General features: G+C 52.8%; 2 protein-coding genes across 6 annotated transcripts in view; one reads left to right on the forward strand and one right to left on the reverse strand.

The window, feature by feature from the left end:
- The first annotated feature begins 10,055 nt into the window (after positions 1 to 10,055).
- On the forward strand, positions 10,056 to 19,357 carry LOC125393212 (3-ketoacyl-CoA thiolase B, peroxisomal). Its single transcript, XM_087905169.1, has 12 exons — positions 10,056 to 10,296; positions 10,425 to 10,518; positions 11,489 to 11,546; positions 13,079 to 13,158; positions 13,943 to 13,985; positions 15,781 to 15,879; positions 16,845 to 16,925; positions 17,637 to 17,827; positions 17,949 to 18,128; positions 18,383 to 18,438; positions 18,524 to 18,669; positions 18,990 to 19,357. The coding sequence occupies exons 1-12, from the start codon at positions 10,126 to 10,128 to the stop codon at positions 19,063 to 19,065; spliced, it is 1,275 nt and encodes a 424-aa protein (XP_087761295.1). The 5' UTR covers positions 10,056 to 10,125; the 3' UTR covers positions 19,066 to 19,357.
- Dlec1 (DLEC1 cilia and flagella associated protein) overlaps positions 19,155 to 27,166 on the reverse strand; it is a 43,506-nt gene continuing 35,494 nt past the window's right edge. For 3 of the 5 annotated variants that reach the window (XM_085689025.2, XM_085689026.2, XM_085689024.2), the window contains 12 exons: positions 26,393 to 26,511; positions 25,880 to 25,950; positions 22,716 to 22,918; positions 22,513 to 22,629; positions 22,292 to 22,417; positions 22,069 to 22,163; positions 21,862 to 21,946; positions 21,503 to 21,712; positions 20,858 to 21,019; positions 20,099 to 20,252; positions 19,712 to 19,835; positions 19,155 to 19,617 (listed from right to left, as the gene is read on the reverse strand). In XM_085689025.2, coding sequence (XP_085545151.2) covers positions 19,494 to 19,617; positions 19,712 to 19,835; positions 20,099 to 20,252; positions 20,858 to 21,019; positions 21,503 to 21,712; positions 21,862 to 21,946; positions 22,069 to 22,163; positions 22,292 to 22,417; positions 22,513 to 22,629; positions 22,716 to 22,918; positions 25,880 to 25,950; positions 26,393 to 26,511 — 1,590 coding nt within the window. In that variant the 3' untranslated portion in view covers positions 19,155 to 19,493. The remainder of the gene's footprint in view (positions 19,618 to 19,711; positions 19,836 to 20,098; positions 20,253 to 20,857; positions 21,020 to 21,502; positions 21,713 to 21,861; positions 21,947 to 22,068; positions 22,164 to 22,291; positions 22,418 to 22,512; positions 22,630 to 22,715; positions 22,919 to 25,879; positions 25,951 to 26,392; positions 26,512 to 27,166) is intronic. The other 2 variants (XM_048423484.3, XM_048423485.3) reach the window with 1 other exon arrangement.

The raw sequence follows: 27,166 nt of genomic DNA on the forward strand, positions 1-27,166 counted from the left end.
TCTGGGGATCATGCCTGCAGGAGAGGGTCTCCATCAGGTGAGTTGCCGTGGGAACTCTGCCTGCTGTATGTGGTACCCATTCCTAGAGTTGGGTCCTGAATAGCATGAAAACAAGGTTAGTGGAGAAGCAGCCAGTGTGTATTTATCCCTTTCTGCTTTTTGGCTGTGGCTGTAATATCTGTCTCAAGGTCACCCCTGATAAACTGTGACCTCAAACTATGAAACTCTGAGATGAAATAAACCCTGTGTCCCTTAAGTTGCTTCTGTCATGGCATTTTATTCCAGCAAAGGAAAAGTGACCCTCCTAGTCAGTCAGCTCGACAGAGCCTAGAGGTGTCTGAGAGGAGGTGGAATTATTATAACAGCCAAGAGGGTACAGATGTCTCCAAGGAAACCATGTCTTTCAGACACAATAGGACAGATGCTCACGTGAGCTCAGACTGTGGAGCAAGCCTGAGACTTGCATAGGTTAAGCCAGATGGTGGCAGAAGGGGAATGACACAAGCTTCCTCCCCTAACCAATAAGCTCCCCAAGGAAGAAACTATCTGCAGTAGAGTACCTGCTGGCAAAGGGGACATGGGTTTTCTCTAATGGACTCTCACGGGGTTCTGGGTCTATCATCAACTTCACTTCAGGAGAGGTCCCATGCCCAGGAACAGCTGGCCAGCGCACAATGAACTGGGTAGAAGTTTTGTGGGCTTTTTGTTTCAGTTTTCTGTGTTTTCACATTTTCCTTTTTCTTTTTTGGTCTTTTGCTTGCTGTTATTTTTGTTTTCGTAGGTTTCTTTTTATTATTTTTTATTTATTTATTTATTATGTATACAACGTTCTGCCTCCATCTATGCCCGCATGCCAGAGGAGGGCGCCAGATCTCATTACAGACGGTTGTGAGCCACCATGTGGTTGCTGAGAATTGAACTCAGACTCAGGACCTCTGGAAGAGCAGCCAGTGCTCTTAACCACTGAGCTATCTCTCCAGTCCCTTTTTTTTTTTTTAATGTGTATGTGTTTCTTGCTTTTAATTCTTGGGATTTTTTTTTGCTTTGTTTTTTGAAAGAGAAAAAGAGCATAAAACAGGACAGGTAATGAAGTGGGAAGGATCTGCGAGGAATTGAGGAGCAAAACATGATCAAATTATGTCATATAAAATTTTTTTCCAATTAAAAAATTTCATTAAAAATGTTCAGAGGTTGCCAGAGGGTGGTGGCACAGGCACTTGGGAGGCAGAGGCAGGTGAATCTTTGTGAGTTCAAGGCCAGCCTGATCTACAGAGTGAATTCCTGCACAGGCCTCAAAGCTACAGAGAAACCCTGTCTTGGTAAAACCATATATATGTTCAGAGGTGACTTTTAGACCCCATATCCAGAAATGTCACTATAGTGACTTAAACAATAGGGAAGGTAATAGGCACAGCCCCAAAAAGAGCAAATTGTTTGAATATTCTTTAGGGGTTGTGTCTTGTATAATGGAGTATGATCCCTCATGTATTTATTTATTTATTTTTGTTTTTTTGAAACAGTGTTTCTCTGGCTGTCCTGAAGCTCCCTCTTTTATTTTTTGTGATAACCTTTTTTTTAAAAAAAAAAACTCTGATATTGCTTTATATTATTTAAAATTTCAAATTTGAAAAGTGACATAACATGCCTGTAATCCCAGCACTTGGGAAGTGGGCACAGGAAAATATGAGTTCAAGACCTAGTGTGAACTACAGAGCAAGTTCAGGGCCAGCCTAAGCTATAGAATGAATCAGACGCTGCCTTTAAGATTAAAAAAATTACATAATATAACAAATAAATTAAAAAGTAAGATAAAATATAATCAACTATAAAATTAAAATACAAAGTTTGAAAGGGATAGGGCTCATTGAGAGCTCCTTGAGTCACCGAGCATTTTGCCCCCCCCCCCACCCCAAAGGATTTCGTGTTTCTGGGCAACTCTAGTTACCTATCCAGAGACAGTTGCTGTAAAGGACGCAGGCGCGGCCACACCCAGCACGCTTTTGCCGCTCATTTCAAGGTTCAAGCTTTTGAGACTTGGACATAGACGATAGAGGGGGAGGGACCGGAACAGGGAGCCGGGCACTCTTAGGAAGCTCCAGCGAGAGTGGGAGGTGTAGCAAGCTGTGAGGTGGCAGGTGGTCCCTCGGGGTGAGTGGGGATGCCCGGTGCTATTTGGTAGGCCCGGCAAAGCAGCTTGCCAGGTTTCAGGGCAGCTGAGTAATGGCTCTCCCAAACATAAAGGACACAACAACCTCCAGGGCCCAGGGCCCACTGCCTGGTACCGTGTTGATCCTGCCAACTGGCGGGTGCCATTAAGTCTTCCAGCGGCCCTCAGTGCAGGCCACACAACCAGTAAGCCAGCTCCGGTTCTCGGCACCCCCACAGGCAGGACATAAAAATTCCTTTAATGCAAGAACAAAGCTGACCATAAAGACCCGGCTAGAGTCGGCAAGGGAGGGGGGCGGCTGACAGGAAGGGAGGGCAAGTGGCCAGGATAGAGGACCCGAACTGAATGCTTTCTGGTTTGAGAGCCCTCGGACACTAACAGCACCATGAAAAGCCTCACGGTGTCAGCGGTGGCTAAGACCTCGTGAAATCCTCTCAAACATCCACTGCCCCAAGTCACCTGGGCCCTTTTATAGATGAGCACACTGAGTTCCCGGAAAGTGAGGAAGCTGCAGATTCTCAGCTTAGACTCCAGATTGGCAGTCTGGACCCAGACTCTCCAGCTAGATGGTGAGCGTGTTGTGTCCTCAAGGTCTAGGCCTTTCAAATCTAGGTGCACAGACCATAGCCTTTGAGTAACTCACAGTTCCGGCCCCTCTGCCTCCTCAGGTCACCACACCTGCTGTTCTCCAGTAAGACGGGAACACAGTAGACAGCCAAGGGCAGGCTGGCTGTGGCTCTTGGCTACCCCAGTCCCTGCATGTGGACTTTGGCTATCTTCCAACTGGACCACAGGTGAGACGACCCACCCGAGAGCAGCCAGGATCTGGTCATAAGCTAATAACACCTCCTGACAAGAAACACGGAGCATCTAAGACACAGTAGGGGCCCAGGAGAACCTGAGCCGCTAGCTCCAGAGCCTCAGCTCTCCTCCAGCTCGAGGGGCCCCTGACTTGGGCAAAAACACCCGGCCCTTCTTCAAGGCACTGCCAAATTCAGAGCCCTGGGGACTTGTTCAAACTTTAAAATTCTTTTCACCTCTAGAAATGGACATCTTACCATGGCTGTAGTGTGCAGTCAAATTAGCAGTCCCACCTCCACTCCCCCCCCCCCCCCCCCGCACATGCCAAGCTCTGCGGGAATCAGCCAGATGGTGAGCCCAATGAATACCTGATGGGCCCCTAATTCTCTTACGTATTGCCATCACCTTCTACAGAACCACATCTTCATCCAGCAGCTACTGAGCAAAGATCCACCTGTGGGGCTGGGGTGTTCACCATACTTTGCCTCTGTAGCTGCCCGTCCAGCAGACAAGGAACCTGAAAACACTGGGGCCGGATGGCAGAGCATCACCATGGTCCTCTCAGCGGGAGAAACGTTGCTCATTGGAAGCCCGAGATCTTAGGGAAGCCATGCACTAAGGGTAAAGAAGCAGTTTGGGCAGAGTGTAGCTAGGGCCAGGTGCTCTCTGTGAAGACAAATGGGCAGTGAGGAGAGAGGAAGATGAAGATGCAGGCGGATGGAGGAAAAGCCAGGGTGAAAATGTGGAGTGGAAACTGCAGAGTTAGTCAGCAGAGAGATGGGGAGACCGCTCCCATCTCCAGAGCTTCCACTTCCTGTCCTGACACCAGCCAGCACTGCTGTTAATCCTGGTCCATGGGGCAGCAAGGAGGTGGGGTGGGGATGGAGGTGGAGGTGGTTGAATTACTGCTTCTTCATCTTGGGAGGATCAAGATGCCCAGGTCCTCTTGGACTCCCCTTCCCCCACTCATTGTTCTGTCCCAACGATCTGAAAAATCAAACAGGCTGGGAGTTCAGGGTTGTGTAACAAGGCAAGGGAAGCGCTATTCAGTGTGGTTATTTACCCGATGTGCGAGGCCAGAGTTCATACTTTCACAAGAGAAGCAGCAGGCTCACCTTGGTTGAAAAAACAGACTACAGAGGGCCTTTGCTCTAGTTTTGAAGCCCTGGGTGCTTGGCTGTGGGCCTGGAAACACCCCGTCTAAGTAGGAGAAAGGTTGGACCACAAGAACAGATTCCTGCTTGGGTCACAGTGGACACCCCAACAGCTGGAACCCTGAACTGCCTCAGAAGTGGGGCTCTCCACGCAATGACGGCCCTGGTCCAAGGCCAGATCATGTCCCTCACGGACAGAAAAGACCTACCTTACAGCTGTGTGACCCGGAGAGGACACATTCTAGATGTTTCCTTAGGACACGTCCTCTGGAAGGCAGACTGGGTTGAGACTGTGGAGGTGGAGGATGGGGCGCCAGGCGCACACCAGCTGTGAGTGTCATCTCCGTCTCTCCTGCTGAGACACTCTGCCCCTGTTAGTCAGTGCAGACTGGTCAAGTGAGCTGCCCTTCCAGGTGGGTAGGGAGGCAGGGAGGATCTGGGAGGAGTTGGGGGACAGGAAGGAATATGATCAAAATACACTATGAAAAAATTAAATGAGAAAGTGCAAGGGGTTAAAACATTAAATTAAAAAAAAAATCCAAGGGGTTGTCAGGGGTAAAATAAGGATATTACCAGTTTTAACTGATCTTAACAGAATGGCTTTCTTAATGGGACTCGGGACTCTAGAAGGTTTCAGAGCTTTAGACTGGGTGAGAAAAACTACTCCATCTGTTTAAAGAACGTTCTGGGTGTGGGGTTGCACTCTTCTGTATGAATGTCTCTTATTGCACAAAAATATTTGGAATAAAAACTGTTTTTAAAAAAACAAGGCTTTTTCACCTTTTAAAAAGAAAACAAAGAAAAGTCTACACAGTAATGAAAAAAGCATACGCAAAATTAGGTGACTGTAAATAAGAATAAAAATTTAACGAATAAAAACACTTGAAAAAACTAAGAGAATGGGGTCTATGGGCAGGCGAATGTGGTTTTGAAAGTGTACAAATTCATCCAGTAAAGTGTATGCCCATACACATGAAGCCTTGAGTTCGAATTCTAGTACTTTTATAGTAACAAGACCTGGGAGCTCGGGGGGCACAGGAGCATGGAGGCACAGGGGCACAGAGACAAGGGGCACGGAGACAAGGGGCACAGAGACAAGGGGCACAGAGACAAGGGGCACAGAGACAAGGGGCATGGAGACAAGAGGCACAGAGACAAGGGGCACGGAGGCATGGAGGTACCAGGGACATGGAGGCACGGGGGCCCAGAAACGGGGACCTAAAGTCCTAATACCAGGATGAAGTGACTGGATCCCCATCTAGCCAAGATGCACAAGCACCTGCACAAATCACACACACACACACACACACACAGAGAGAGAGAGAGAGAGAGAGAGAGAGAGAGAGAGGAAGCCGGCTCTTTTCCTGAGATCCTTCAATGTGTCACGGCAGGGAGCAGACCATGGGGTGCCAGACCTGAGGGAGTCACCTGATAGATGACATTTTGTCTTTGATGATGCTGCTCTATCACAAAGTTTGAGGGGTAAGGATGGGGGAGGTAATTAGGTCAAAGGTCAAGGCTCTGAATTCAGGTCCTATCTCCTGCAGTTACTGGGCCTCAGTCTCTCCTTTTAAAAACCAGGGGCAGGACTAAGAGAGATTTATGTTTATCTGTTTGAATATATATTTTAGTTAAAAACAGTGATTTACACCAGTTTAAAAATTCAAAGTTTTAAAATTTATTCTCTTGAGACTGGCTGTCATAGGCAGTCTTCAGACCCCCATGTCACGAGGATAACCTCCAGGTTCCGACCCTCCCCAGCCTTCCACCTCCTGATGCCTGGGTAGGAGCAAGTGCGCACTACCACACCTCGTTTGTGTGGTGCTGGGGATTAAACCAGCACTGGGCATGCTAAGCAAACGCTCTACCAGCTAGCTACAGCGCCATCCCTAAGATCAGCAATTCTCAACCTGGAGGTCACAACCCCTTTGGGAGGCTGAAAGAGCCTTCACAGGGATTGCATATCAGATATCCTGCTTATTAGAGATTTACATTGCGATGCATAAGAATAGCAAAATTCACAGTTGTGAAGTAACAGTGAATAGTTTTATGGTTGGGGATCAGCACAGCATGAAGCACGGTATTAAAGGGTCGCAGTGAGTGCGTTCAGAACCTCTGCCATAGAATGAATTGTGACAATCCCTCTGCCGGGGAGCATGGTGTGCTCAGCCTTGACACACAGCTGACGAGCACAGTCAGGAGGTGGCAGAGTAAATGGTTTGCTTTCTGCAGCACCCAGGATCCCTTCCAAAGCTAGGACATGCTTGAACACAGGAAACCATGGGATCTTACTGGGGAACGTGTGCATGTGTACACAGGAAAGATGCCGTTGATGCAGAGGGCTGCACATTCCTGATCCTGCCTGTTTTCAGATTACTGCTTTATAAATAACGCACCCTCAATGCCAGATGACCAGGCTCCTGGGGCTGGGCCGGAGAGGTTAGCAGTGTAATGAGATTATTTATTAGGAGCAAAGGTGACTGGAGGGCACCTATGGGAATGACTCACCGTGACTTTTGTATTTTGGTTCTTTTTCTGTGCAAGCCCCTGTTAGGAACAAGGAACAACAAACCACTTGAAGCTGTGTTTGTAGTTATTTAAAGGAACAACAGTCTCTTTCCTTTCAGTCACAGATACTCGTGCCTAGTGGGCGGTACCTGCTTTCTGTCCTCATGGGCGGCACCTGTCTTCTGTCCTGTTGGGGGCACCTGTCTTCTGTCCTCATGAGCAGCACCTGTCTTCTGTCCTCATGGGCGGCACCTGTCTTCTGTCCTCATGGGCAGCACCTGCCTTCTGTCCTCATGGGCAGCACCTGCCTTCTGTCTTCATGGGCAGTGCCTGTCACATTATGGGGCTTGAAAACTCATCTTTCCTCAAGAATGCTGCTCCTAGAATGTTCTAGCACTAGGCATTTAAAATGCCCACCTCCTGAGAGTCTTGCTTTCCATTAAACTTTGTTTCAGTGGAGGGGGGATAGGCAGGGTCTAATGTGGCCTGGGCTGGTTTTAAAGTTGAAAAGTGGGTGAGATAGCTTTGAACTCGTGGTCCTCCTGCCTTCACCTCCCAAGTATGGACCATCATGCTTGGCTTTTCCATCAAACGAAATAGAGGATCCCATAGTGAAAAGAGAGAAATGACTTCTGGAGATTGTCCTCTGACTTCCCTAGGTGTGTTGTGGCATGCACACACTCACATTCACACATACATACACACTATAATATATAAAATAATAAAAAAAATTAAAAGAAATTTTAAAAATATAATAAAAATTAAAAATAGCAAAATTGGCACTAGAAATACAGCTTAGTTGTTTGCTTACCCAGCATGCACGAAATCCTGGGTTCTGACCCCCAGCATTAAATAATCAGAGTGTGGTGGTACAAACCTGTAGCCCCTGATGTGGGATTCCCCTCTGTATGCTGTGAATATATTTTATTACCATTGGATAATAAAGAAGCTGCTTTGGGCTAATGGAAGGGCAGAATAAAGCCAGGTGGGAAATCCTAATAGAGATAGAGGAGAAAGTAGGTGGAGTCTGGGAGACACCAAGTAGCTACCTAAAGAGACAGACGCCTGTTGCAGGGAGGGGCCTGCTTGTTTGTCCCAGCTGCCAGGCTAGCTTAGCCCCGAAATAACCACACAGAAACTGTATTAATTAAATCACTGCTTGGCCCATTAGTTCTAGTTTCTTATTGGCTAACTCTTACATCATAATTTAATCCATTTCTATTAATCTGTGTATTGCCTTGTGGCAGTGGCTTTCCAGGTAAAATTCTAACCGGTGTCCATCTCAGGCAGAAAATCCATGGCTTCTCCTCTGACTCTGCTTTCTTCCTCCCAGCATTCAGTTCTGCTTTCCCCACCTACCTAAGTTCTGCCCTATCAAAAGGCCAAGGCAGTTTCTTTATTCATTAACCAATGAAAGCAACACATAAACAGAAGGACCTCCTACACCAGACTCCAGAATGCCAGAACCTTGTCATGTAGGCCGCAGCCTCGTGGCGACACACAGATTAATAGAAATAGGTTAATTAAAAAGGTAAGAGTTATCTAGAAATATGCATAAGCTATTGGCCAACAGTGTTGTAATTAATACAGTTTCTGTGTGATTATTGTGGTCTGGGCAGCTGGGAAATGAGTGAGCAGCCTCTGTATACAAACCCCAGCACTCAGAAGGCAGAAGAAGTGCAAGACTGTTATCAATTATATATACAGATCAAGGCTAGCCTCAAGGTACATGAAACATTGTCTCCAAACACAAAACAAAAAACAAGTGGAAGGTTCAGTCTTTGGAAAGACAGTTCCCCTCACAGCAGCCAGAAGGGTGTGGGGTGTGGACCCAGGGGTCCTCCTGCAGCTGTGCTGGGTCTTTGGAGCTTGTAGTTGTATCATCTCCTCAGCCCTGCGTCCTGTCTCCCTGCCAGCCCTCCTGCCTTGCACCTTGGAGAAGCACCCCGTTGTCTTGGAGTCTATAGTTCTTTGCACCTGCGCTAGGACGGGAGCCTCCCACACTTCCTTTTGAGATCTCTGGAGACAGCGAGGTAGCACTCAGAAATGATCTCTGAGATCCACTATCCCTGATGTGTAGGAGGGGGTGTCTCTACTTCTGCTTTTGTCCAGATCTCTCTGCCCTTGCTCAACGCAGAGTATGCAACATTTTGACATCGGGACACGGCATTGTCATCTACGAGGTTCACACTCAGCCTTCATGTCATCAAGTTACAGAAGAAAACACAAAATCTCATTTCTTTTCATGCCTTAGAAAAGCTTGTGATTTTTGTCTTGGGTAAATATGCCTATCCTTGCTCTGGCACATGCGATCAGTGGGCCGTTGGGTGGATGTGTGTCCTGTGACCTGATGAAGTCACAGGCCTTCCTGGGTTTCTAAGAGGTTCACAAAGACCAGCACTGGAAGATGGAAGATGGTGGGGAGGGCACAGGGGGAGGCACCTGCAGCCTGCCCTCTGTTGTCTCTAAAGAGCTTAGGAGCCTGCTTTGAGGAAAGCGGGGAGGCAGGCTGTGCCTTTGGCAACGGTGATAGGAAAGCTAGATCTGCCTTTAAGAGGCAGAGACTTTCTCTCGCACTCCCTCGTATATATGTGTGTTGGTATGTGGACATATATGCTCAAGTGTATGTGGGCATGTGTGTGCAGATGAATGTGCACATGCGTGTGCACGCAGGTGGAGGCCAGAGGGAAATGTTGAGTGTCAACCCGGATGACTAGAGACATCCTCTCCACTTTGTTTTCTGAGGCCAGGTTTCTTTCTGAGCCGGGTTCTCAATGATTCGATTGGTCCAGCTGGGTAGTTTGCCGGCCCCACCTGAGCACAAATGGTCTCTGACTGCTATGGAGCCTGACCAGCCTTGCTATCTGCACTGGGGATCCGCTCTCTGCCCTCACGCTTGTGGGGCAAGCACCTTACTCACTGAGGCCCCTCGGTTTCTCCTCCTTTTGTGGTTTGGGCTCTCCTGGGGTTTGAGAAAAACGCTGCGATCATCATCTAACATTGTGCAAAGGCTGTGCTTTGGAAGACGGAATCCTGGTTCATGCTCAGAAACCCAGAGGACTTTTGCGGTCCTGCCTCCAGTGTTGACTGCAAAATGCTGTGAAAGACAGAAAGTTCCAGTTTATACTTCTGGGAGAGGCTTCAGAAATGTGCACAAACTTTTTTTAAAAAATTATATGTTTGAAGCAAATTCTTATTTTGTAGCCCAGATTGGCCTTGAACTTGCGCCGCACGCTCTTTCACCATCACAGGTGTATATGGATGAACTATCAAAAAAGAGGGGTTTTGGAGTTCATTGACCTGGCTTTGAGAAGATGGGAGGTTTTGGTGGGGTGACCGCAGGAAGACTCCTCTTCTGATTGGCTGCAGAAGGGGTAGGCGGGACTTGTGAAAGATTTAAAGCTCGAACTGTCTCTGCCCTCCTGCAAGCCTCGGTTTTTTATCCCATTGGTTCTGCACCCAGACCCAGGCAAATCTTCGGGACCCACCTCCGCGATGCATCGACTGCAGGTAGTGCTGGGACACCTGGACTGCAGGCCCGAGTCGAGCTCCGCGCTGCAAGCCGCGCCCTGCTCCGCGGGCTTCCCGCAGGCCTCGGCCTCCGACGTGGTGGTGGTGCACGGACGGCGCACCCCCATCGGCCGTTCGGGCCGCGGCGGCTTCAAGGTGAGACCCTTCCGACGGGTGAGAGTTGCAGAAGGCGGCCAGTGCGATCTTGCCCGCTGGGCTATGGTGCCCGCAGAGTCCCCGGGTGGGGGTGCGGGAGCGGGGCTCACTGCCGCTTCGCTCTGCAGGACACCACCCCGGACGAGCTTCTGTCGGCCGTGTTGACCGCGGTTCTCCAGGACGTGAACCTCAGGCCTGAGCAGCTGGGAGATATCTCCGTGGGTGAGCTCACCTGCCAGGCCTGCGCCGGGTCCTCCTCGCCCTCCCTCCCGGGGCCCTTCTCTCAACAACACAGACTTGAGTTTACTCCCGGGGCCCTTCTCTCAACAACACAGACTTGAGTTTACTGAGGGGAAGGGCTGGACCACAGAGTTCTGAATGAAACTGCCCTAACAGCCAGTCTTCAATTTAGAACCTCGGGCGCCCCCTCGAGGCATATCCGCCCACTGAGTGGACATGGAAAAGCAGGACCGCCCTGAGATTGATGCTCTAAAGCCCAGATGTTCCTGGAGACTCCAGGAGGTGGGAGGCCACGGTTTTCCACCTACACCGACATTCTGTCGGTCAGCCCGGCTATAGGTGTAGACAGGGTTCACCCGGCCCTGCCCTAACCCCTGCTCTTCCCTGAATTAGAATAACATCGCCATCGCGTAGGACATGGTTCTATCCGGGGATGCCAGCCTGTTCCTCCTCCCGCAGGGTCACAGGGCTTGGGGAGGCTAGCCTGTTCCTCCTCCCGCGTGACACAGAGCTTGGGGGAGGACACTTGGGGACACTAGCCATTGCAGACTCACTTCCCTCCCCCGCAGTCCTGCTTCCCTCAGCTTTGAGGCTTTCCACTGTGTGCCTCTTACCCTAGAGGCTCTCTCCTGTTGTCAGGTGAGCAGGCCACCTGCCCAGCTTACTGGTGTGGAGAAGCATGCCTTGGCAAACATGCTGGTGGCCCTCCAGCACTGGGCTGGTGGGTGACGGACGGTTGGTAGCTGACTCCCCCCATTCCTCAAGCTCAGCTGCCACAGCCTCACACGAACCTCTCTGCAGAGGCCTTAGATTCCTGGAGAGATCTGGAATGTCTCCTTTCTGGGACATCTTTTTTTTTACCTTAGGCTTCAGGACACACCACCACCACCACCACCACCACCACCACCACCACCCCGCCCCCCGCACTGAGTAAGGGTTCTTCTGTCCACAGGCAATGTGCTTTTGCCGGGGGCCGGAGCCGTCACGGCACGCATTGCCCAGTTCCTGAGGTAATCCTTCCCTTTCTGCCTCTAATTGTCCGCTGTGACTGCTGGGGGTCCTGGTGCTGGAGTGTGAGGTGGAAGGTCAGGCTGAAAGAAGATATCGAGGCAACCAGAAGACATTGAACTCTGTCCTATGACTGTAACCTTTCCCCTACTTAAAAGGGGTGTGTCACTGGGCCAATGGCCAAGGCACCCAGGGCTTGGGGACTGGGGCAGAGCCTCTTGGTGGCCTAAATTTTAAACAAAGCTGACTTAGCAGAGACCCTTCAGTGGGTGGAATCACATGACCAGGACCGGGCGGTGTATGTTTCTCCTCTCAGGTGAGCATCTGGAAGCCCAGGCTTGTCCAATCCTCAGTGTCTGGGGGTGGTGTAGCATGGGATGGGGTTGTACCCCAGGAAGAACCCTGGTCCTCTCAAGACAGCAAACCAGTGGTTCATTCACTGCCACCTGGAGACTGAGGGCCTTTTTCCCTCAGTCCTTCCTGCGTGGGCTGGCTGGAAATAATAGCAACACTGACCAGTGGCAGAGCGACTGGCAACTTAGGGTCAGACTTGGCCTGGGGTTCAAGCTCCACGCCTGTCACCAGTCTGGCCAGAGACTCCTGTCTCCAATCAGCTGGTTCAGTGAACCACAGGCTGTCTGCCTGCTTCTTTCCTCCCTCGGCCCATTCTGTCCCCATGGGGTGCAGGCCAAGCCAGCTCTCCTTGCCCTGGCTAAACCCTACCCAAATATACCCAAGCGCTCAGGCTTCACATGGTGTAGTTCTTGTGCAGCAGATGGCCTCGTTCCTCCCCAAGGTGTGGCTTTGGCATGAGGCCCTACTGTTTGATTCTCTCTGTGTTGTTGGTGCATCCACTAAAAACCCAGTGCTCTTGGTGTCTGCACACCAGAACCATCCTAATTCCTATGTGCTTGTCCTCTGGGGTTCTTGGTGTGTCAGTCAAGGGCCTGGGATGCTCCTAGGTCTTTACTGTGTTGGCCAAGGCCTGTATGCCACCTTGGAAGACAGCTGCAATAGCCTGAATGAATGAACCCGGGGCACCCCAGAGCAAGGAGTGGAAGAATGAACATGCCAAGTGGGGAAACAGCCCACAGAGGAGAAAACTGGACACACTGGACCAACTCTGTGGCTACTAGGAAGGCCAAGGGATGGGGGTGAATGGCGGTCCCATGTTGACATGCAGCTGTCGTGTCCTAGCCCAGCCATAGGCCCACTTCTTTATCCTCAGGGGTCCAAGAAATGACTGGTAGGGGAAGAAGATGGGCTGTGGCCCACGGCAGGTTTTCATTGTCTGTGCTGGGAACTGTAGGACAGATGAGAATGCCTGGGGGCTGTGGGAGTCAGGAACTGTGCAGACAGGCGTGCTCAGCACCTACTTCTGCTCCTATGGAGCTGCGCCCAAAGGGGCAGGCTTCCCCGTTGCTCTGATCTGTGCACACACTGCTGGGGCGCTCACGGGGCCCAGAAATCTAGTGGTCTTTCTGTGAGACACAGTCACATCCAGGGCTGACTGCCATTTCCCCTTCTATTTCAGTGGCATTCCAGAGACAGTACCTTCGTCTACTGTTAACAGACAGTGTTCATCGGGGCTGCAGGCAGTGGCCAACATCGCTGGTGAGCTGTGATTGCTGGGTGCACAGGAGTGTACCCTGTCCTTGGTCCTTGCCCCTCAGGACCCTAGACAGAGAGGAGTGGAGAAACACCCATTGTCACACCCTGTTGTGGAGTATTATTTTTGTTGGGCAAAGATGTGTGACGTTTGTTTATGCTGCATTTGTTAATTATGTAAAGATGTTTTGCTGTTTCACCTTGCCTGCCTAAGGCACCTGATTGACCTAATAAAAAGCTGAATGGCCAATAGCTAGAGAGGTGGGGGGGAGATAGGTGGGGCTGGCAGGTAGGGAGAATTAATAGGAAGCGTCTAGGCTCAAGAGAAGAAGAGAATATAAGAAAAGGAGATCAGGGAGGAGAGAGATGCCTGGGGCAAGAAGCCAGGCAAGTGCCAGCCTGCCAGACACTGGAACAAGCAGTGAAAGTAAGACATACCAAAAAAAAAAAAAAAAAAAAAAAAAAAAAAAAAAAGAAGGAAGGAAGAAAGCAAGCAAGCAAGCAAGCCCCGAGGCAAAGGGTAGATAAAGAGAAACAGGTTAATTTAAATTAAAAGAGATAGCCAGAAATGAGCCTAAGATAGGCCAAGTATTCAAAACTAATAAAAGTCTCTGTGTCATGATTTGAAAGCTTGGTTGCTAGGTACAACACCCCAAATCTTTTCTGGGTGCTCCTGAATCTTCTGTGAGGCTTTGGTGACTGTACCCTGAGAGCAGGGAGGGAATGGGCTGTGCTGCTCCAGGGCAGGCCCACTCCGGCCAAGGATGGTTATGAAGTGCTTTTGTTGCAGGTGGCATCAGAAATGGGTCTTATGACATTGGCATGGCCTGTGGGTAAGATGGTCTTATTAACCCATGCAATGAATCAAACTAATTTTGCTCTCCTCAGCCGTGATTCTCCCTGCCCACCGCAGCAGCTGACTGGGCTGGACTCATACAGATGCAGCCTAGGAGTTGTTGAAGCTCTGAGCGTAGTTGCCTCTTTCATTCTTTCTTGCAAATCTGAATATCACCTTGGAAATCGACAGCACTTGGACTTTGCCTGTTGCACTGGCTGATTTCCAATGCTCCTGAGGGAAGTGGCAGAGCAGGCTCCCTCAAGTCAGGGACATTTCCTTGGGTATAAACGTTTGTCTTCCTAGGCTGTTGCCTTGTCTGCCACTCTAACACCAAGGGAGGAATTCCATCTGAGACTCTGTTCTGAGGGACATGTTGAGACCTCTGCTCACTGTCTCCTCCATGCAGAACCCATGCATGGGTTTCTGCCTCTGGGGCAAGGGCTGCAGAAGTTACACCTGATGGTGGATCCAGGAAGGAACATCTGATGTTGGAAGACAGCCTAGGCATGCCTGGCAGATAGCCTTGGCAGGCTTTGGAGCGAGCTGCCCCAGGTTCTGCAGAATAACTTTGATAGGAATAGCATTGCTGGGTCCTGGCTGCCTGCACTGGGTTTTCCTGACCCATGTGTTAAAGTCCACAAACGGGGACTATGGTAGGCAAGGGTCACAGTCATCTCCTGCTTGCCATAATGAGGACAGCAGCTGTGGTGTCCTGAGGGGACAGGCTGGGGCTCCACGAGGTCCTCAGGACCGTGGTGCTGGAGACAAAGCAGCTGTGCCTGAAGGATGCTCGCATCACCTGACCAGCCCCTAGCTGCTGAGAGTGCAGCTTGCCCAGGACTGAACTGTCGAGTTGGGTTCATGCTGGTGACCATGGCCAGTTTCCTCCTTGCCAGGACTTCACATCCTCACCCCACCTCAGCCCTGTGGACGCTGTAGAATGATTAGGTAGAGACACAACCACTGCTGGCTGTGGGGCTTGTGAGATTCGGTCACACTGTAGACAGGTTCTCATGTCCAAACAGGATTCAGACAACGGCTGGGGTTGTAATCCCAGCTGAAGCAAGGGGATTCGTGGTCAGGGCCCGCTGGAGCTACTTAAAATCTGGATCTGAGACTGTCTAGCAAGATTCTGTCTCAAAATGAGACTAAAAAGAAAATTAAGGCCAAGAGATACAGCGTAGCAATGTAGTGCACGTTTGAGGTCCTGTAACTAGCACTGGTCCTCCCAAAATGAACGGAAAGGGTTCATGTTATGCCAGAGTTGGGGAGAACTTAGCCAGGGCTGTTGGTCATCGTGTGGCCTCATGGCCACCTCCCCAGCAATGTCTGGTCCTTCTGCATGGACCACCCGGTCTTTTTCTCGGCCATCCCATCTACTTGCCAATCGATGCAGGCCAGGGCTTTCTTTGATGTAAACTTAGTGTTCGTCGTGTCTCGCTTCTCCCTCTGACTCGGGGACACTGAGGCTGAATCAGGCTGATTGATATGCCCCACATTAGAGGGACAACCAGGAGGTCACAGAAGGTCATCCCTGGGATCCACTGCTCACTTAACTCAGCAATGCACCATGCAGCAGGACCCCAGATCTGGGGCTGTGTCTGGTACGGTGCTGTGTCTTGGGCTGGAGGGAAAGATAGCTCAGCCACAGCAGCCCTGCTTGCTGGCCAGGTATCTGTTGCATGCCTGGAGGGATCCTCTGGTTATTTATTGTCCAGTACTTGCCAGACAGTTGGCCATCCCTGGGGCTTCCTACTAGGTAGGGCTGAGAGCTCACTCCTCTTCCTCAGGGTGGAGTCCATGACCATGTCTGAGAGAGGGAATCTTAGGAACATTTCTTCACGCCTGCTGGAGAATGAGAAGGCCAGGGACTGCCTGATTCCTATGGGGTGAGTGTCCACAGGTGGCTCTCTGTGTGTGCACGCACACACATGTGTGTCTGTGTGCATGTGTGCATGTGTGTGTGTAGGCCCACTCACCACTCTGTCTTCTATCAGAGACCATGGAATTTTCCCCTCTGTGGCTGGCAATGCCTGGCCTTGACCCCATTCAACCTCCGTCCTTTGAGTACCATATACTCAGCAGGTACTAGGTATGGATTGACATGATCCTTGGCTTTCCTCTCTTTAAACACTTGAGTCATCTCTGAGCCCCTGAGTTTCCAAACATATCCCATGTTTTTCCTCCCCCACCCCAAGGTGCCCAGGCACAAGGAGGATGGTGCCAGATGCTCCCCCAAACTCCTGTTAGAGACCTGGAACATTGAGAGGATGTGGGGAGCACTGAAGTTCTGAACACGCTTGTGGGGGATTCAGGCCTCTGAGATGTAGCCTGGGAAATTTGTTCTCTATACCTCTGTCAGCTACAGTCATATCTGTGATCTCTGGACTTTGCCAACATCCAAGGGCAGGGATCCCTGGTTGCACAGCTATACAGAGAAAAGCTTGCAGTGGGCAGTGATCTGGCTTTGTCCAGATCCTTTCTCCAGAGGCAGCTTGGAGTCATAGAAGTTGACCACGTGTGACCAGCTAGTGTCTCTGGTCCTCTGGTTCTCCCCTTGAGATATCACTGGGTAGGAAGCCATGTCTTCTGCAGGCCTCACACACAAGTTGTCAGCCCCCCATAAAGAATGTTTCCTTTGGTTTGTGCCTCTGAGGATTTGACTAGCGTGGGTGCTCCTCGCTAAGATGAGACAGTAGTGCCACCTTCTGAGAACTTACCTCTGCCCCTGGGGCAGTGACTGGATATCCTACCTCTGGCCTGGATGCCCAGAGGTGCAAGCACAGGCCTTCAGTATGGCCCTGGCCCTCAGGCCAGCAGACCCACAGTCTCCTGTTTTGCTGTTTGTGTCTAGGATAACCTCGGAGAACGTGGCTGAGAGGTTTGGCATTTCACGGCAGAAACAGGATGCCTTTGCTCTGGCCTCCCAGCAGAAGTGAGTGCGGCTGGGGTGGGCTGTTGATGGGGTGGAGACTAGTCTCAGCTTGGACTGTCGAGATGGCACGACAGTGTTGGCTAGCCTCCTGCCTCTGGGTGGGAGGTGGAACATTTCAGCACCACTGTTGGGTAGGTCTTCCCAGTCCTCTTTAACTATGCACTCTGAGGTCTGAGTGTCCTCTCCAGAACTAGGGCCTCAGCTCCTCCCCCACTCTGTTCCTTGGGACATAAGGCATAGGACCCTGTTCTGACCAGACACGGTGGCCACTGGTGATACTTAAGCCTGGAGTATGCTAGTCTTCCTAGCATAAGAGGCAGATCTGGGCCTGGAGTGGTGACCTCAGGCTGCCATTCAAGAAAACCAGAGCCTCAGGCCTGTGGGAAGCACCAGCATTGTCATGGAAGAGGGCACTGAGCAGGCTGAGTGGCCAGTGCACTGAACAGAAGGACGCCTCTGCGTGTCCTGCTCTCTGTTGGGATGGGATGCGATGAAGAATCTAGGAGTCTGGGCATACCTCTCCCTCCCGGAAAAAAAGTGGTGTCCTGAGGAGCCCTCAGCAGTCTCTCACACCTCCATCAGGGGGCACAGCAGTCCCTGGGCTGGACAGGCCTGGGGCTGTGTGACTTGCTGAGTTAGCACAGGCCAAGCAGGGACAGGCAGGGAGAGACTACAAACTGGCCTGAGATTCGCTGTCCATGGTGCTGGCAGGGCCGCGAGAGCCCAGAGCAGGGGCTGTTTCCAAGCTGAGATCGTGCCTGTGACAACCACAGTCCTTGATGACAAGGGCAACAAGAAAACCATCACGGTGTCCCAGGATGAGGGCATCCGTCCCAGCACCACCATGGAGGGCCTGGCCAAGCTGAAGCCGGCCTTCAAGGATGGAGGCTCTACCACAGCTGGTGAGCGTGGGCCGGGAACAGGGCTGATGGAGGTAACCAGGCCCCTTGGCAAGGTGATGGTGGAGGGCTGGCTCTCTTCAGCTCAGTCTGAGGCCTCCTCACCCCACCCTTCCTCCCCTAGGAAACTCCAGTCAGGTGAGTGATGGAGCAGCTGCCGTCCTGCTGGCCCGGAGGTCCAAAGCTGAAGAACTGGGCCTTCCCATCTTTGGGGTCCTGAGGTCCTATGCAGTGGTCGGCGTCCCTCCTGACATCATGGGCATCGGTCCTGCCTATGCCATCCCTGCAGCTTTGCAGAAAGCAGGTGAGCAGCCCCTTCTCATCCTGTACCTGGACCCCTCATTACCTGTATCTGGGACTGGGGTGTGCTGGGTTTGACCTGCGGGTGCTCTGGAATGGAGGTGGGTCAGGCTAGCGCCCCACAGCCAAGGCCTCCCTACCCTACCATTAGGTGTCTGGCACCTAGCGTGGACCACGAGAGCTGTACTTGGGGTGGAGCCTAGAGGAAATCCAGAGTCCCGCCATGGCTGTCAGCTCTGCTCTGTATCTTGCCCACAGGGCTGACTGTGAATGACATAGACGTCTTTGAGATCAATGAGGCCTTTGCCAGTCAGGTGAGCCTGGGTGTCATGGTGGAATCAATTGGGCCCGTGGTTCAGAGCAGATGAAGGCTCCAGCCATTGCTCTGGCTCCTTCCAGGCCCTCTACTGTGTGGAGAAGCTGGGAATTCCTGCAGAGAAGGTGAACCCCCTGGGGGGTGCAATAGCCCTGGGCCACCCCCTGGGCTGCACCGGTGCTAGGCAGGTCGTCACGCTGCTCAATGAACTGAAGCGCCGTGGGAAACGGTAAGGCTGCTCCTTGTGGAGTGGTGGGGGGGGTGTTGGAGCTGGGGTGTCTGATGGCTGGGGCCTGGGGAGGTGAACACGTACACACACAGGTATTCTGAAGTAGGGATGGAGGGGCGAGACCTGCCTTCCTGGTGGCTTGCTTAAAAGGCAGCACAACCTGTGGAAGGTGTCTGCCACCTGGCTGTGTGTCTGTCCACGGCTCAGTTCCCACAGATCTGCTCTGCTCATCTGTCCGTGAGCCCTTCTTGCTGCAGCTCTGCCTGGTGAGGGCACGGCTTGGGCCAGATCTGCACAGCCAACGCAGGTTCTTTCCCCAGGGCTTATGGAGTGGTGTCCATGTGCATCGGGACAGGGATGGGGGCCGCTGCTGTCTTTGAGTACCCTGGGTACTGAAGCCCTGACTGCAGGCACTGCCCAGAGAGTCCTACAATGGTGGCCAGAGGGGGACTCTACGGAAGCCATCTGCACGGGACACTGAGCACTGGAGGGTGTATCACAGCATTTTAATCTAGATAATGTTATCGTCACAATATGGGGACAATTGGGCACGGGGTCATCCAGTCTGGTCCTCCCAGCTGGACCACAGTCAATGCAGATTACTCTTGACCGCAGAACCACATATATTTCTGTGGAACAGTGGCCTCATGAATGATGTGTGATTGGCAAAGTAAATGTGTCTTACTTATCTGGTTCTGTGTCGGGCATTTCACTCCCAGTCCAGCTCTTGCTTTGCCGGAATCTGTGGCCCATCTTTCTAGTGACAGTGATCATAGTCACCCCGGTGGTGGCCTACACTGGTTAGCCCCAGAGACGGCCGAACTTCAGAACTGGTGGGGTATCACATATCTCTCGTCGTAAGAGCCTCGGCCCCGCAACCGCAGGGTACAAGGCTTCTCACTCAGCACCCCTTCCACCACCAGCGTGGATTCGTACAGCAGGCTGCTCCTGGGGAGCCAGGGAGGGAGGGGGAAAGTTAGGCAGTGCCAGCTGGTGTCCAGGCCCCATGGGCGGTGTCACAGAGGCAGGAAGCAGCTCTTACCTAGGATTGAAGAAGACCTGAAGGGGAATGGAAACTGGGGGTGCATTGGTGGGTCGGGCCTCCAGCAGGCCACTGCCTGGGGAGACCCCAAAGGCATTATCCTCCTTGGCTGGTTCCTCCTGTCCTACACCGAGAAGAAAAGAGGCCACACATGGGCACAGGCTGCTCCAGACATTGTCCCCAAGACCAGACCAGTCTCTCAGGTGTCACCTCTGGTCCTCCCAGCAACTCAGGACAGGGCAGCCGGGAACTGGAGGGCTGGTGGACTCCAGGAGTGTCCGGTGCCACCAGCCCTGGGAAGTCAGTCTACACAGACAGGATGCCACTGTCTTTCTTAGGGGTCTTGCCTGGGCACATGGAGGAGCAGCATGTGGGGTGACAACGTACCCATTATCACTGTCCAGTAGCTCAGGCAGTTGCTGAGGTTCGTGAGGTAGACCTCCCGGGTGTGTGACTGGTTCACGAAGCAGGTCCCAAAGTCTACCCAGCTGGTGGATAGCTGCAGTGCAGGCACAGCCACAACAGCCCGCAGGGGCACCTCCTGGGAGCCCAAGCCCGTGTCTCAGTGAGGGATGAAGCATCGCTACCCACTGGGGACCCAGGACACAGGGTAACCCACTTCCCCCAAGTACTGACACTTCTGAACAGAGCTGGGGCAGCAGGACGGTGGGCACCAGGGGTTTGGCACTGCCACCCAAGCCAGGCAGGTGGAATCCAGCAGGGCCGGGGACACCCTCGGCTTCTCTACCAGCCTTCCTCCCAGGCAGTCAGTCAGCCATCCGACCTCCATCACCTCCCCTCCTCCTGTGGGGTTCATCAGACCCTGGGCCGGTCGCTCAAGGCCCCCAGAAGTTCACGAATCACTCAGGCACTGGCGTGGTCAGCTTCACTGTGGCCCCCAGCTCCTGCCTGCAGGCTTCCACTACCCTCCTCTACTTCTGGTCCCTCTGTCATCCCACAAGGTCTCCACTTTAGCTCTCTGCTTGTGTCCCCAGCTGACTCCCTCAGCTCCATACTGGCCTGTGTGCAACCTGCTCAGTGGCACTCAAAAGTTCTAGGGAGCCAGGCAGTGTCCTTCACGGCTTCCTCGGTGGTTACTGTCCCCACCAATCAGGCATACCCTAGGTCTCTGTGTCTAGCACGTGCCTGGAAGGTCTGGTTGGTGAAGCTCAGGAGCAGATTCCCTGTGAACACCATCTGTTTCTCTCCATTCTCACTCTGCTGAATGTCCACTCCAGGCAGCATCTGGTCAGCTGGGAGCTTCTGGTAGGACAGCAGCTCCAGAGAGAGGGAGAAGGACACGTCCACCTGAGCGGGTGTGGACACAGTGTCACCCCAGGTTGCTGAAGGCAGGTGGCCTGCCTGTCCAGCCAGGTCCTGTTCAACCCCCGGTTTATGGGGCTTGTGGCGCCCAGAGTGGCCCCACTGACCAGCACATGACTCAGCAGTGTCCCCGGGTGGAGCATGTGGCTCCCGAGCCCTGTACATGTCTGCTGTGTGTGCAGCACCTGGCACGTGAGAAGGGAGGGAGCGTGGTGTGAAGTGGGGATGCTCACCAGTGTGCACTGGCCAACACACTGGCAGGTCTGGACATGTTTCTGGAATGCATGTGGCTATGTGCAGTAGGTTCATCTGTGTGTAGCCTGTGCAGAGGGACTCTGTGTGCCGAAAGGGACATGTCTGAGGCATGCACTTAGGACTGTCCATTTGTACCTGGTGCTCAGATGTGAGTAGGACGTGGGTGTGTGTTGCCTGTGGAGTGGGTTGGAGATGGTGTGCCCCTGCACTGACCAGCATGTTCTCCTGTGGGCGGAGGACCAGCTGCGGGCCTGAGGAGGCCATCTCATCTTCACACTGCTGCTGGTGACAGGCCCGGCTGTCCCAGCTGGCCCCACCTTGAGACGTGAAGAAGGGCCTGGAGACCAGGACCCGGAAGTAGTGCAGGATTTCCGTTGTGTTGATCAGTTTCAGATGGCGGGTGGTAAGCCGGTCACTCAGCACCTGGGGCCACAGGAGGAGGGGGTGGGCATGGTGCATCCCTTCCCTGTTCTCAAGCTGAGACTCTGGGAAAGGGACTCACGACTTGAAGGACCCCCAGGCATGTGGGAGGTCCAAGTCCTTTGACTGGTGCAGGGTGACATCACACTCACCCCACAGCAGGGATTTTTCGGGATGAGGTCGCTGGCCTGGCACCGGAAGTCCAAGCAGCCACTACTGTCCAGCACGGTGTTCAGCCTGCAGAGCGACAGGCACCGCTCAAGCAGCCAGGATCCGGACCCCTGTCCTTTGACCCTCCGGTGAAGTGAGGTTCCGCTCTCTAGGGGGTGGGGGTGGGGAGGGGGATCCCCTGGACTCACTGTGCCCGCCTCACAAAGCCGTTCAGATCCAGTCTCAGGGGGCCCACGGCGAAATCCTGAAGGCGACGCATTCGGCCTGGAATCTCTCTCTCGGTCTGCAGAGCCCAGTCCGTCAGAGGTCACTGGTGGTCCCCGGGTTGGGGGCAGGGGCTGAGCAGACAGTGTGACTCCCAGGGGGAGAGGAGCTGGCCATGGCACCCTCACCCCAGGTGGGAAGGCTCACCTCCTTATCCAAACTCATGAAGCCCAGGGCGTAGCCGGTACACTCCACCTTGTTCAGAATGTCAAGGTCGAGCACCATGGGTGTGAAGGAGATGTAGAGGGTGCGGTGGCCGCCTGCCGGGATGACCTGGTAGGGACACGGTAGCCTCGGCGCTGCCCCGTGTTCATCCGCGGGCCTGCCGGGGCAGCTCCATCAGAGCGCGCCCACCCCTGCCTACTCACCACCTGCTTGGGGCTGATCTGGTACATGCTGCCAGAGGGCACCCTCTCGTGCTCCTGCAGGATGACTGAGATGATCTGCTCCTCGGTGGCCTTGGAGCCACCACTGCAGTTACCCTGCTACCGATGAGACCCATGAGACCCGGCGGTTCACGTGGGCTCAGCTGACCTGGGCCCCGTCTCACATGCCCCGTACCCCTGCTCACCGACGAGGGGACTGCCTGGCTGGACCCTGACACGTTGGAGGGACATGGGGACCCTGGTGAGCTGCCTTCAGGGGTCTCAGGGCACACGAGCTCATTCCCGGCTTGGTCCCGCAGTGGGAAGGGCGGCCCATAAAACACAAGCAGCTCCAGCAGCTGGTCCTCCTTTTCCTCTGGGACATAGGTCTCCCAGTCCAGGCGGATTTCTAGAGGAAGCAAGGAGGACAACGGAGAGTGGGTGGCCTTCTCCTGGGTTCCACCTCCCTAGACTCACGTTCTTGTACTGGAGGGGACCCTTGCTATTTTTATAACGCCATAGTTCTAGAAAGTAGCTTTTGGTGATGGGGAGCGAGCGGACTCAGTTGGTCAAGCGCTTGCTGTGTGTGCTGGTTTGTTTTTTGTCAACATCCCAAACTAGAGGTGCCTGGGAAGAGGGGACCCCAACTGAGAAACATCCCCCATCAGTTTGGCCTATGGGCGTGTCTATGGAGCATTTTGATTAACGGTTGATGTGGGAGGGCCCAGTCCGCCAAGGGCAAGGTCGCCCCTGGACAAGTAGCCCTGGGTTGTATAAGAACACAAGTTGAATAAAGCCAAGAGCAGCAAGCCTGTAGCAAGCACCCCTCCATAGTCTCTGCTTCGGTTCCTGTGTTGAGTTTCTGCCTTGAGTTCCTGCCCTGCCTTTACTTGACGACGGCCTGTAAGCTGTTGCGTGAAATGATCCTGTTCCTTCCCAGGTGGATTTTTCTTTCCATGCATTTTATCAGAGCAGATGAAAGCCTTCTAGACCACTGTGGACACGTGAGGACTTGAGTCTGGACCAGAATCACTCGAAAAGCGGGGTGTGGGAGCACACATTTGTAACCCCAGCCCTGAGGAGACAGAGGCAGCCCTGGGGGTTGCTGAGCCAGTCTAGGCTACCTGGTGAGTCATGGGACAGTGACAAACCCTGTTTCAAGCAGCAAGGTGGGTGGCACCTGAAGAGCCAAGGAAACACCCAAGGCTGCCTTCTGGCTTCTCCACACGTGGTCACACTCATGTGAGCACACCTGAACACAAGTGCGCTCATACACATCAGCACACACGTGCAACAGATGCATACAGGAACATTAGCGGTTCTCCACAGGCTTCTTGCCACCTAGCTCGGTTACCTGAAGCCCTCGCTTCACAAGACCAGTCTTCATATCCAAGTCCCTGAACCTAGGATCCCCTGGCTTCCTGCAGTTTCCTGTCCCTTTGGTTTCTGTCTGGTGGTTGACCCTCCAAGTCCCACACTCTCCACCTTCTCCACACCCATTCATCAACCCTGGTCTGTTTTCACTTCCTCCCCAAGTCAAGCTAACCTTCCTGGCCATCTTCCCAGCAACTCTCTACCTCCCTTTGTACCCCATCCTTCTACCCACGAGGCAAAGCCCAACTCTGGATGAAGCAACCACATCATCCCTCAATAGCACTGGGTAAGTTCTCCTAGCTGAAGAGAGTGTACCCCATTGCTCCCCGACCTGGGCTGCCACGCTGCCCTCTTTCCCATGCACCTGCTCTCCTCTGATGCCTCCAATGTGACCCGCCATGTCCAGTGGTGGCTTCACTTCATCTGCCAGAAGGTACAGCTCAGACTTGTACCTGCCTGCAAACCTGCTCCCACCCAGCAGTGACCCACCAAGCACAGGGCCCCTCTGTCCTCTGCCTGTCTGTGCACCCTACCTGGCTGCTTCCTAACTGCACTTAAGCTAATTCAGATCTCTCCCGCCATGCACAAGCTTCTCTCTGCTGCACCACCCTCAGCTGAGCCACAGCTCCTCTCCCCCGCAGGGTACCAGGGCCAGTGGTTCAGTCAGCTCCTCATGTGTCAGTCAGCATGGAGTTCCTGGATCTAGTGTCACTGGTCATGGTGATGGGGAATGCCACAGGATCCAGCCTTGGGTCTCTACCTTTGTCTGCTTTTTTACCAAGGTCACCTCCTGCATCCAGAGGACCAGAACAATGTGTAGAGATCTTGAGTGATGAGGAAGAAGAGGAAACCATGGGGAGAATGGAAGGCAAAGAGAAGGCTCAGGGAATAGCTGGGCTCGTGACACAGGCCTGCAAGCCCAGCTACTTAGGAAGATGAGGCAGGAAGATCCCAAGTTCAGGTCTATCTTGAGTGAGTTCAAGGGCAGCCTAGTCAACTTAGTGAGAACTTGCCTCTAAACAAATGGAAAGAGAATGGTGGGGGAGGTGGCCGTGGGCAGGGCACTAGTCTAGCATGAGTGATGTCCAGCAGACTCCCTACAACTGCAGAACCACCACCAACAACAACAAATCCCACAGACAAGGTCTCTCAGGACCGTCAAAAGCTTGGCTTCCCATTGTCTACCAAACCACCTGTAACAGGAGAGGACAGACTCCTGAAAGTTGCCCTCTGCCCCCCCACATTCTTCCTGTCACACGGGACCTTTCACACGTACACAAATAAATTAATTTTAAAACTTAAAAATAGAAACAAGTCACAATAAAGTGATAGGAAGTCGCTAGTGTGACAATGTGACCCAGGCCAACAATGTTCATACAAGGCGAGGGGACTCCTGAGAGTGACGGTGATATGCCTCTTAGGATAGCGGGATCCCACAAGGAGCAGGGTCACAGAGTCCTGCTTCTCACCCGTGGCTGTGCCTGGAGAGGGTTAAACATCTGACTTCCAAGTTGTCCACGATTCTCCCTTAAACACCCTCACCTTTCTGGCTTTACTCAGACGCAGCCCAAGCGCCCCTCACAAGGAAGTTCAGAGACTCCCGAAGGCCCCCAGCACCCAGTCACACTGCCATCAGGATGGAAGCTCCCTGGTTCACAAACCCCCTTTCCTGTTCTCTCGGGATCCCCAATTCCTTACATAGCACCTGTCATGTAGCTCAGATACTGCCGGCTAAAGGACTGAGAAAAGGGTACCCAGCAATGTCTGTCCCTGGGCACAGTGACCCTGCTGATGCAAAGTTAAGCAAGGATGAGTCCCATACTCAAGGATGGAAGTTCCTCTCTGTAAGCTTGGACTGGCATGGTCACCACTCTACTTTGGACCTCTGGGTCTGTCTCAAGGGCCCCAGGTCACTCGGACTCCGGGGTGCTGTTTGTGGCTGCCAGTTCCTCTCCCTCCCACACACACACCATCCTGACCGTCAGGAGCAACTCACCGCAGGGGCTGGAATTATACAGACGGAGGGTTCTGGTGACTGTGTCTCCTCCAGAGATCTGGGTCCCAAATCTGGAGGGAGAGAACGGCCTGAGCTAGCACCCTCCATATAGACTGCACAGCCTTGCGGGGCAGAAGGCCCGCATGGGCCTCGGGCCTGAGAGGCATTAGCTGTCAGACCCTGCCTCAGTAACACCAAGACCTGGGGCTGCAGAGTATTGGGGGAACTGTCACATCCCCCAACTGCTGACATTCTGCCTGGGCTTGTCAGGTGGCTCCTAGTGTCAGCCCTAGGGTCTGCCACTTCCTCAGACCATTGTCTGTCCACTCACCCACCCCAAGGCCCTCAGGGAAACACCAGTGTCACTTCCCCAGGACAGCCCCACCCTAGAGCTCCTTGTGGGTGGCTCAGGTGGCTCTGAGTCAGCTGGAGAACCAGGAACCAGCACAGACAACCCAGACCGACAGCCAGAGGGGTAGCCAGGAGCCGGAGACCAGGGCTGAAGCTGGGCACCTGATGATGGGTTCTTTCTGTAATGGGGCCACACTGTAGCACGTATTCCTCAGGGAGCTGATGGGGCAGCCCACCACAGCCATATACACCGGGATGACAGTTACTGGCAGGTCCCCCACCTGCAAGCACACCAGCTTTTTGTCAGTGAGGGCCACTGTGTTTCTTTCAGGCAAAGTTTCCATGTGTCCAACAGTCCAGGATTCCCAGAAGTCAGTTCCCATTGAATCCAGCCTCACCCACTGTTCAGGTCCTAACCCAGACACCCCTAGCCCAGGCTGCTTCACCCTTACCCTCAGCTGTTTCGCCCTAGCTCCTATCTGCCCTTCCTTCCCTCATAAGCCTGCCACCCTCTACTGATGATCTAGCCACAGCGCCTCTGGCCTCTGTGGCCCCTTTGTTCAAATTTATTTGTTCAAATATCTTTTAGTTTGTTAAAGATTGTGTGAGTGTCATGTGTGTGTGTATTATGTGTGTGTATGTGTTGTATGTGTGCGTGTGTATGTGTGCTATGTGTATATGCCTGTGTGTATGTATATTGTGTTATATGTGTGTACATACATGTGTTCTTGTGTGCATGTGTGTGATGTGTTTATGTGCGTATGTGTATATATGTATCTGTGAGTGCACGTGTATATGTGTATATATGTATGTGTGTATGTGTATATATGTATGTTGCATGTGTGTATGTGTATATATGTATGTGTGCGTGCATGTGTGTATGTGTATATATGTATGTGCGTGCATATATGCATGTATGTGTGTGTGCATGTATGT

This window comes from Myodes glareolus, chromosome 4, assembly GCF_982192425.1.
Source record: "Myodes glareolus chromosome 4, mMyoGla1.1, whole genome shotgun sequence".
In the NCBI taxonomy this organism is placed as follows: Eukaryota; Metazoa; Chordata; class Mammalia; order Rodentia; family Cricetidae; genus Myodes; species Myodes glareolus.